Here is a 12,121-nt window from a genome sequence, read left to right as displayed (position 1 = left end):
TGTCATGTGGCTTGAACTCTGAGCCTGGGCACTGTCTCTGAGCTCTTCAGAGGGCTAGCACTCTACCCCTTGGGCCACTGCACCACTTCCAGATTTCTGGTGGTTCATTGGAGATTAGAGGCTCACACTTTCATGCCCTGGCTGGCTTTGAACCTCAATCCTCAGATCTCAGTCTCCTGAGTAGCTAGGATTACAGGTGTGAGTATATTTCGCTTAAAATGTTAGACAATTTAGAATGGTATTAAAATAAATCACAGGGTGGCATAAGAGGAAAATGAAAATTGTTAACAGGTTAACTGAAGTAATTAAAAATAACCAAAAACAGCATTCAATGTAATTCCAAATTGTAATTTTCTACAAGAAGGTGAGCTAATTCCTCAAGACAACAGAAACCTGATCAACATTAAATGAGTAATGTCCTTCGTTTGTCAAAGCAGTGACAAGCTCCATAAATGGAAATAAGAACTTGAGTCAGTATAATATTTTGTGACCAAAAATTAGTTATTTTCAATTGAGATAGTTCTTTGCTTAATTGTGCATTATGCAATATTGATCACTATGCTCACCCTCATTCTTTTTTCTTTATCAATTTATTTCACTTCATGCTATTAAACTTCTAATATTTGGGATGTACAATATGTTGATTATTCTTTTCAAATAATTTATATATACAAATTAAGAATATATACCCACAGGCACTCAGATATCCTGAAGGCATTTGATTATCATTAATTACTTACTATGGAAACGTTGTCTTACATATGTAAGTAAGTCTCTTGAACTAGATGATCTCTACAAGTTTTATTAGCTCATTAGTTATGCTTTAACACTACCCAGTTGTTAAAGAATGTGTCCAAACTTGAGATGTTATTTGTTAAATATTAAATCTCACTTGCATACATATGGTAATTATTATGAAATGCCATGTGTAGTCTATATTTTGTATGTCATTGTTGATTATTTATTTACTTATTTATTTTAGGAAAACCATAGCAGCTCTCAGGTGATCTGTGATTTTCTACTTACTGTGGAATGCAATTACGTTCATTGTTTTCACTTTTACATTTTCTTCATATCCTCAACACTATCTACCTATACCTGGGACCATAAGCTTTTGTTTATTATCTTATCTGTCAAGAACAATAATGAGAGGAGAATTTGAACAAAGAAGGATGAATTCATGATGATATACTATGTACAGAACAAAATAATTATGTGCCTAATGTAGTAATGCATTTCAAAAATAATTTAGTAAAACCACGTTGACTAGTAATGATTCAGTGAAAATGCATGCTTGCTTATAGAATGCTGTGAAGAATCAGATTGAGATTAGTCTGAAAGTGTTGAATTCCTAGATAAAAATCCCCAGAGGAAACAAAGTTGAGGAAGGAAGGAGGGAAGCAAGGAAGAAAGGATAGACACAATGAACGAAAGAGAGAAATACAGAAATTCAGAAAGAAAGAAAGAGAGAGAGAGAGAGAGAGAGAAAGAGAGAGAGGAAGGAAGGAAGGAAGGAAGGAAGGAAGGAAGGAAGGAAGGAAGGAAGGAAGAGAAAGAGAAAAGAAGGAAAGAAGGGAGAAAGGAAGGAAGGAAGAAAGGAAAGAAGGAAGGAAGGAAGGAAGGAAGGAAGGAAGGAAGGGAGGGAGGGAGGGAGGGAGGGAAAGAAATGAAGAATAAAGGGAAAGAAAGAAAAAAGAAAGAACAATAATCATAAAGATAAATCTCTTGTTTCATATCCTAGAGTTCATTTCACTTAGTCACATCCAATATGGCCATATATGCATAGCATTTGAACTATTGTGATCTTCTGCTAGGAGAATCCTAGATGTGTACTAACTGTTTAAAATGAGGGAAACCCTTGACCCTATGTTCCTTTGGCTTACTTCACATAAGATTTTCTCTAATCCCTTCCATTTCCTTACGAATTGGGGCAATGTCATTCTTTCTGATGCGAGCATAAAATTCCATTGTGTATAAATATCACATCTTGTTGATCCATTCATTTACTGAGGGGTATCAGGGTTGGTTCCATATCTTACCTATGGTAAATAGTGCTGCAAAGTGCATTTTTGTGCTAGTGGCTTTAGTATATCCTAGTTTCTGGACATTTGGGTAAATGCCCACCCACGCTTGGGATTGCTGGGTCATAGGGGAACTCTATGTTTAGTCTTTTGAGGAATTTCCATATTGCTTTCCAAAATGGATGAACAAATTTAAACTCCTACCAACAGTGTGGCCTCCTGGCCACAGCCCTGCCAGTATCTGTTGTTATTAAAATTTTTTGATAATTGCCATTCTAATTGGAGTGAGGTGGAATCTCAAAGTTATTTTGATTTGCATTTTTTATGGCCAGAGGTGTGGAACATTTCTTCATGTGTCTACTGGCCATTCTTATTTCCTCTTCAGTGAAGTCTTTCTTTATGTAATTTGTGAAGTCATTTCTTTTCTCCTTTTTTCTTCTTGTGGTTTATCTCATGTTGTTACCATATCTGAATTTGTTACCTGGTATATTGTATATGCATTTATTTGTTTACTTCCAATATTTGGCTTGCTCAACTGTATAGTATCATCACATTTATCACATAAAATAAATCCATCACAGTACAATTATTCAAAAACAATGTGTTTTTTAAGTTAATAATAAACTTGAAGTACAAATATCAAAATTATGTATGAAACTTACCAGAAAATTGATAGCAGACACTGTGATTTGCCTGTTTCCAAATGCTAAATAGTAGAAAGAGAAAGTAGTATGGAAATTAAAAAAAATAAAGTATTTTTCAGAAACACATTTGAAAAATATAGACATATTTCCGACTATTATAAAGTCTCTAACCTATAGTATTGTGCATATTCCATTATCTCTACCATGACTAAAGTGTTTTTAACATCTATGTTAAGTAATAGAACTAATAATATAATAATATGGCCTTGGAAAATTACATATATTAATATATTAGCATATTAATATAATTAATACATATTAACATATAATGATAGAGTTCCTTGGACAGAGCTCTTGCCCTTGAGCTTCAGCACCACTCCCAGCTTTTTTTCTGTGTATGTGGTACCAAGGAATTGAACCCCAGTCTTCATGCATGCTAGACAAGCACTCTTACCACTAGGCCAAACTCTCAGCTCTCTACAGTGACACTTTTGTAGCTCAGATTACAAGCATGACTGACCAACTTTCTCTTCAAGTAGTCAGTGAGACTCTACCTGAACTTAGTTCCTTGCACTTCAGTCTTTCTATATTTACCTTTCAAGATTCTAGAATATAGGCATAAGCTCTGGCAATATGCCTTGTTATCCACTGACTTACACACATGAAGAAAATTCACTGCTATTGCCTTGTATTTGATATGAGACTGTAACCTTTCCACATCTCCTTTTATTAAGCCAATATGAAATAAACATATCTATGTATAAATATTTAATAAGTTTTCCTCATGATAAATTACTTGAAATCAATTCTTTGAAGTCATACATCCTTCAGTATTAATAGTGCAGTGTTAATATTTAAAAGAAAGAAAAATTTGAATATTATGATCATGGACTAAACTGCATTTTGTGAGTTTAGTAAAACTCTTTTTAATCTCTCTATGTCAATGAAAATAATAATATAGTTTTGTTCAATAAATAAATACTTTTTAAAATAACAAGATAAAAATGAACTTTACAACCTGGAAAGAGGTAGGAGGAAAAGAAGTGGGAGAAAAGCATAGGAAGGCATAACAATGTTCAAAACTTAATGTACTCAATCACCCTGACAATAAAATAAAAATTTAAAAAATAGAAAAATATTTAATAAATTTCCACTGTGTGTGTGTGTGTGTGTGTGTGTGTGTGTGTGTGTTTACTTCTTTTTTTGGTTGATTGGGCAGTCCCTGAGCTTCTCTGCACTCAAGGCTAGTGGTCTACCCTGTGACCATCAAAATCACTTCCAGCTCTTAAGTGGTTAATTGGAAAGAAGAGACTTTTCTGCCTCAGCTAGCTTGGAACCATGATCCCCAGATTTCCGCTTCCTGGGTAGCTAGGCTTATTCATAGGCATGAGCCACTGACTCAGGGCTTCACAGAATATAAAATTTAAGACTGTCAGATTTGAACAAAAGTAATTTTCATCTAAATGGAAAAGAATTTAAAGATTTGACTCCTCTTTGTATACTTATTGGTCTGTGGTTTGAGAAAAGCAAAATTAACACTATATCAAAAAATGAAATTCCGTGATCAGAACAAGGCCATGAACTAAAGATTCAGCTTTGCCTCCCTGAGCTTTTCTTCAAATTGCTGATGATCTGAGCCAAGTAATTAGCTAATTCAGTTAAAAGTAGAAAGCAAGGTGTAAGGAAAGCAAAAGCTCTATTTTTCCTCAATTAATAACATTTAAAATAATTATTATATTTATCATTAATATAAAAATATTTAATAGTTAATTAGTAGTAAAAACAATTGAATAAAGGGGGGAAAACCAAGACAGGGTAGGGTGGGGGGAAGGGAGGGTAATGGGTACCAAGACATGTGAAAGGGTATCAATGTATGTGAATTAATGCACCTCCTATCTGGCAAATATCATGTAACCCTTTTATTAATTACAATAAAAAATATTTAAAAATTGAATATAAAATATTATTTTCCAATCTTTCATCTTTCCTATTATTAAGTCTCATAGTGTTCTATCATCTGTTAACTTGTCTAAAGATTGTTTAGTCATTAAAAAAACTTCAAGTCAACATTTTCGCTTTTCAAACCTTCAAATCATTTGGGTGAACTGTGGTATGAAACTTCTAAATAAGTCCTATTGTTTCTGCTCAATGAGATTCAGATTGGACCTCCATTATTGGTAATATAATGTGGGGTTAGGCAAGTAGAAATTTCACCTACATGGTGGTGTATAATGTGGGTGATTAATGTAGTAGGCAATCCAAGAAGTGAATATCCAGTAAAATGCACAGCCCTAAAGGTAAAACAAAGCATAACAAAATTATTAAAACCATTACTTATACTTTAAATTACATACTGCAATATTGAATAATGTGTGCTTTCACAGAAGACAGTAGAATTTTAAACTTCCTTGCTGATATCACTAATAAAATATGTCCCTTTTTATGATCTAATTAATATGTCAAATTTAACCTTTATGTATTAAAAATATTAACATTTTCCTGTCAAAATAAGGATTAATGAACAATCTTTGTAAAAATTACATGATATTAAACAAATAAAATAAAAAGCAGTTAAGCATTTGTACTACCATATTTTTTCTCTAATAAGAAAATACAGGGCCGGGAGTTTGGCCTAGTGGTAGAGTGCTTGCCTAGCATACACGAAGACCCAGGTTCAATTCCTCGGTACCACATACATAGAAAAAAGCCAGAATTGATGCTGAGGTTCAAGTGGTAGAACTCTAGCCTTGAGAAAGTCCAAGGACAGTGCTCAGGCCCTGAGCTCAAGCCCGGGACTGGCAAAAAAAAAAAAAATAGAAAATACATGCTTTCAGTTTAGGAATAGTTGAGTGTAACACACAACTATTATTCTTTTGTAGTGACAAGTTTTCACATCTTCGTACTTCTTTGGGCTATATACTATATAAAATCATGATATATAGTCATGATGAGTCTTTGTTTGCCCGTACCCAGGAACACCCACAAAAATGATCACTCACAACCCTCATTAACAAAGTGCATAATATACAACAATAGCATTGGGCACAGAACTTTAGTCTTATGAAGAAAACACATAATTGAACATTTCACAAAAGATTTGAGCAAAATTCCAATAACAGAATATGAAATGCATTAATCCTCACCTTTATTAAGTTTTTCAAAGGCGTACTTCCTGTAGAAACTTTATGAACAAATAAAGTCTCCAAAAGGAATCGTATATAATGAATACAATGGCAGAAACAAGCCAAACTGGAAGAAAAGAAGAAAAATAAAAAACAGAAAAATACATGGTCATTAAATTCTCTGTACAGTTCTGAGCCTAATTTTTCATAACCTTTTTAATTTTTATTAGTAGACTAAAATATTCAGTTAATTAGGTAATGTTATTTATGTTACTCAAATATAGTTCTGTTCATTTGAACATTTCATTATAGATATTTCCTAAATTTATTCAGTAAGGAAAGTAACTGCTATGAGTCTCCAAAATTACTACTGATTAAACTAGAATTATTTTATATTACCAATTATATTTATGTTCACATCTTCCACAGGAATAACCATAAATATAATTTAAATATATGCACACTAATGTGTCAAAAAGAAAGCAGATACTTTACAAGTTTAAAAATATCCAAATCCTACTTAGAATTCATTTGACATTTTATAATATTCCAAATACCTTTTTAATTATCCAATTGTCCTTTAGCAAGTACTAAGATTGAGAAAATTTGACGTTCATTTTCTCTGCAATTATAATGCACATTTTGTTTTTATTATAATTGTTTGCTATTTTCTCTGTGTTTTTCCTGTCTAATATGTGTATAACATTTTGTTTATTGGTGCACTTGTTTCTATGGTGTTCTAACTTAACACCTCTTGTCATTTTTATAGTCACTATTTCAATAGTAAATGTCAAGTATGATTTGCAAAGATACATATGCCAGAATAGAGAATAAAGTAATATTTTCCATGTTTACGTTGTTATTAATAGTAGTTAAAATCCCCAAAATTGGTTTTTCTTAATAAATAAGTAGGGACAAAAGATAATAAAATTAGACAATAAAAACTGAGCACAGTATAAAATATCACACCCTATGCAAAATTATACTTCAAAGATATTTAATTCATTTTTGAACTCTCTTTTATTTTAACAAAATTGGCAAATTCCTATGTGATCACCAAGAAGTTTGATAAAAGCAAAAACAAACTCGACCTCATTAACTTATTTAAGTAAACAGAGTATCTATCTCTTCATTGACCCATATGAATAAATATACATGAATATCTATTACTAAGATACAAGTTCCATGCTATGTGCATGTTTGTAGTTCTGAGTATTAAGTGATGTAACAACAGCACAGATAAGTGAGGAATCACCTTTTCAGGCATCCAAGGTCATGAAAGAGGTGAATGTCCTGGTTCCATTATAAACATTTCTAATAGAGCTGTCTATTTTGTCAGAAAGAATAAAAATTTAGCCCAACATTTGAGTTGAGTCTTAAACAGTAAACATGGCATCAAGAGCTGGTACTTATAAATTATATCACTGAATTCTTGTACACTACAGTAAAAATCTATAGAAGCAAACGTAATCATGATCTTAAGAGGCTTATTTTCAAAATGTCACATCCATAGCCCTGGTTAGTCACTCAGCAAGCTTAATTTCATTTTAGGGGCATTATTTTTTTCTCATTAATTTTATTTTGCTTCTTGAGAAAAACTAGGATTTTATATATACATTGTTAAATTGACTGTAAGTACAAATTAGATTTGATACCTTTCCCAGTCATAGCATTTGAAAACATATCAGCATTTATCAAATAGGTATTAAGAAGGACTGCATGACTTCAATTTTATCAATCTTCACATAAGGCTATATACCAAACAGGTTGTAGATGAAAAATCCAAAAATGTGGAAAAATTCAGAAAATAGGTAAGTATTCAGAAAATAGTTGATAGGTTGGAGGTTCCCTTTAGTCCCAGTGTGAAAGACCTAAGATGTAAGGAAGTTCATGGTTTTGGATCACACATAGAAATCTGCATCTTTTTGAAATTAGCAAAATTGAAAGTGTGATTGGGTGTTATGATTCGAAGCAATTTTTGTGATTTAATATTTTAATGTATGTTACTAGGTGGTGTGGCATTGCAAAATTACTTATCCTTGTGAAATAAGGCCATCCTGACCTTAAAGTAGTACCTTAAAATTTTTGCCATTATTTTATAAGCCTTTATAAATTTCTAAATTTTGAAAATGCTTTATATTTCTACTCTGAAATTACTCACACAAACTTATCATATTTAATTTTGGGGAGCAATTTCACATAAATATATTTATCACAGAGTTGTTTATTTACAAATGCTGTGCTTGTGTATAAGAATGCTCAGGGGAAGTGGCCAGGAGGGATCATTCCTACACTGTTAGTGGGAGTGTAAACCCATTCAACCACTATGGAAAGCAGTATGGCAGTTCCTCAAAAGACTAAACATAGAACTCCCCTATGACCCAGCAATCCCACTCCTTGGCATTTACCCAAAAGTCCAGAAACAAGGACATACTAAATCCAATAGCACAACGATGTTCATTGCAGCACTATTTACCATAGCAAAGATATGTAACCAACCCAGATGCCCTTCACTTGATGAGTGGATCAACAAAATGTGGTATTTATACACGATGGAAATTTATCCTGCCATCAGAAAGAACATCACCCCATTTGTAAGGAAATGGAAAGATTTAGAAAAAATAATATTAAGTGAAGTAAGCCAAACAAAACGGCACATAGACTCAATGATTTCCCTCATTTGTAATAATCAGTAGAAACTTTGGGCTCTCTTAGCAGAGATTTACATTAGAGCAAAACCTAGATACATAAGGCCATATAGAATGATGCTAAATGAAAGGACCTCCAGGATATGGAAACAAAAGCCATATAATGAGTGATTGTTGTCCTTAATGTACTTTGTTATCTCATCTCTTTTGCTGTCCCTTGGTTCTCTCATATTGTTACAGCATTTTACCTTGTTATTTGATATATTGTATATATGCATATTTGGTTATTTGAAATAGGATAGGGAAGGGGAAAAAACAAGATGAGAGGCGGGGGGTGGAGGGAAATGGGGACTAAACCGTGAGAAAGGGTCTCAATGTGTGTGAAGTAATGCACCTTCTATCTGGTGAATACAATGTAACCCTTCTATTAATTACAATAAAAATGTATGAAAAAAAGAAAAAAGGAAGAAAAAGAATAGTAACAACTGTCAATCCATTTGTTTTGGAATGCTGCTAAAAATATTCTTTCCCCTTGTGCTTTATGTTAGTTTCATGGCACATATTTGCTATAAAGATATGACTGTTTCTATGTATCTGCCATAACTTTGTTAATATATTTGTGTACTATTCTACATAGTATAGTAGTATATTTCTAAATGAATTCTACCTTCCATAACTGTGAGAAAATTCAAACTGTAGAATTCTTAGAAAATATAACAAAATAAACACCTAAGAACATTTACTTGAAAGGGGGAGTGGGACCATGGAACGGAGGGTTGACAATAAAGAAAGGAAGAAAAGGAAATGAAGTTAAACTTCAATTACTATTCTTCAAAATTCGGTAGTTTGAAGGAAATTATGGGAATAAAAAATGATGAAAGTGTTGAAAATGATCAAGATACACTCTATTCATATACTACTTTGCTGAATTGCAAATCCTTTGTAATGTTTGAAGATAAAAATAAAATTTAAGAAGTGGCTGCTACTAAGATGCCCCTCAGTAGATGATTGGATGAATATATGGTACTTATACACAATGGAATTCTATGTATCCATCAGAGAGAATGGTATCTCTCCATTTGCAAGGAAATTAAAAGACTTGGAAAAAAATTGTATTAAGTGAAGTAAGCCAGACCCAAAGGAACAGAGGCTCAATGATTTCCCTCATTTGTAATAATTAGTGCACATCAAGGAATTTCCTAACAGAGAATCACAATGGCTTAAAACCTATATACATAAGGTCATACAGGATGAGGCTAAATGAAAGGATCTCCAGCATATGGAAACAAGAGCTTTCTGTCGTGTGATTGTTGTTCTTAATGTGCTGTTATTTCTCTTCTCTTTTGTTGCCTTTTGGTTAATCTCATATTGTTACTGTATCTGACTTTGTTACCTGGTATATTGCATATACATTTATTTGCTTATTTGAAATAGGAAAGGGAAGATGAAAAACGAGATAATTGGGAGGGGTTGGGGGAAGAGAAATGGGGACAAAACTATATGAAGGAGTATCAATGTGTGAGAAATAATTCACCTACAATCTGGCAAATGTACACATTACCCTCTATACATTACTCTGACAATAAAAAATAAAATAATAAAAATAAAAAAGAAGTGAATGCTACTAAATTGTCATTCAATATTTTCACTCTGCAATTGGATCAGGATTTTTCTTCTTCTCTTAGGTACAGACTGTTCTATTTTCTGTTTTGTTTTGTTTTTGTTCTGAGACCAGGATTCAAACTCTGTATGTCATATTTTGCTTATTAACTGATGCTCTAACAACTGAGGCAAAGATGCATTGCATGCCTAAATTGCTTTGTCAATTGTAATTCATTTGTACAACTTGTTGAAGGCAACCTTCATTTTAGAAAGGAAAGTAATAAAAGTTAATGTTTGTGAGTATTCTCATATCAGTCCATCATCACACAGGACCAACTTCACGTGCCTGGAACCAGTGCTTCTTCTTGTGCCTACAGTGAGTTAACCTAGTCTGCATGTGCAACCACACCCACATAATAATTCCTCAAATTAAACTGAAATGTGATCTATCCCTGGAAAAAGCTTTAAAATACTTAGTGTCACATGATTAGTAACACAATCTCACAACTCCCATTCAGGGAGTTCTGTTTTTTCCTTTCAATGTGTGCAAAGTGAAAAATATATGTACCCATTGCTTCAAAACATTTTATTTCATATCCCTCAAGTCTTTGTCCAGATACTATGTTCAGATCCTATGTCTAGATGTGAAAATGCAATAATGTCTAAATATACCTATTGTAAAATAGATTGAAAATTTTAGAGAGACAGGAAATAGTTGATAATGGTGAATTGGACACATCTCTTGAAAATCATTTTACTAGGAAATTATTTTAGGAAGAAATTTATTATTAAAGGACCAAGCATGGCTATTCTGAATAATAAATATTGACTTTCTATTTAAAATCTGGAAAAATAGAGATGAAAAGGATATAGAAGTTGGGAAAGGGGAAAATATGAAAATATGTGCAAATATGATTGGACCATCATAGGAAATTAGGACAAGAAAGTGATTGGAACATAGTGATTGATGTTAACAGAAATGTTGATTAGGGATGAAAAATTATAAATCAACTTTGTGCTCCTGAATGTAAAGTCTCCCTGACCTAAGTATTTATATTTTGCTCTCTAATCTTCCTAGGGCATTTTAAATTTACAATATTTATTGTTTCTTTATTCGTATAAATTTTTGCCCACACATCCTAATGCATCATGTGAATTGTACTATTTGTCTTTAATTTGCTTTCTGAGAGAAAAGAAAGAAAAAAATTGATTTATCATCAGAAAATATTATCATAATTGTATACTATGATTTGATAATTGTCATAATTTTAAATTTTTATTTTATTGAAAATGTGATTTACAGAGAGTTTAAAGTTACAGAGAGGTTAAGATGACTTATTCTTTACGTAATGAGTACTTTTCTTGTTGAACACTATTACCCCTTCTCTTATTTTCTCCTTCTTTCCCTACCCTGACACCTTCCTCCAAATTGTAAAGTTCATTTCCAACATAGGGTGTTGTGAGTATCTCTGTTGAATTATTTCACCATTTGTTTTTGTTTCACTGTTTTGTCATTTCCCTTTCCTTCCCCAAATCAGATAAATGTAAAAAGACCCAGGGTATCTAAATCAAAAACAGTGACAACAGTGGATGAACCAAAAGAAAAACAACAAAAAAAACCCACCAGAAAGAAAAGAAATAACTTCACACAGTATATTAGAAACTTCATCATCATCATCATCATCATCATCATCATCATCATCATCATCATCAACAACAACAAACTCTTTTTTTCCATATCTTGGAGTTCATTTCAATTAGAATTATTTTATATGGTCATATATATGATCACATATGAGCTATTGCAATCCTCTAGATACCTAATTATTACAAATGAGGAAATCTTGAAGTCTATGCTTTTTGGGTCTGTCTTATTTCAGTTAATAGGATTTTTTTCTAGGTCTTCCTATTCCATACAAATGTGGTGATGTCATTCTGTCTGATGACAGTGTAGAATTCTGTTGTGTATATATACCACATTTTCTTGATCTATTCATCTACTGAGGGGCATCTGGGTTTGGTTCCATATTTTAGCTGTGGCACATAATACTGCAAGGAACATAGATGTGCTAGTAGTTTCAGTG

General features: G+C 32.5%; 1 protein-coding gene across 1 annotated transcript in view; it reads right to left on the bottom strand.

Moving 5' to 3' along the window:
* Nucleotides 1-12,121, bottom strand: part of Tecrl (trans-2,3-enoyl-CoA reductase like) — an 85,849-nt gene that overhangs the window by 18,241 nt on the left and 55,487 nt on the right. The window contains exons 6-8 of the mRNA XM_090344060.1: nt 5,809-5,914; nt 4,884-4,956; nt 2,684-2,727 (exon numbers count right to left, since the gene is read on the bottom strand). Coding sequence (XP_090200186.1) covers nt 2,684-2,727; nt 4,884-4,956; nt 5,809-5,914 — 223 coding nt within the window. The remainder of the gene's footprint in view (nt 1-2,683; nt 2,728-4,883; nt 4,957-5,808; nt 5,915-12,121) is intronic.

This window comes from Megascapheus bottae, chromosome 13 (genome assembly GCF_031878675.1).
Source record: "Megascapheus bottae isolate mThoBot1 chromosome 13, mThoBot2.hap1, whole genome shotgun sequence".
Taxonomy (NCBI): Eukaryota; Metazoa; Chordata; class Mammalia; order Rodentia; family Geomyidae; genus Megascapheus; species Megascapheus bottae.
The sequence above is the reverse complement of the archived record's forward strand: the minus strand, read 5'-3'. Positions and strand labels throughout refer to the sequence as shown.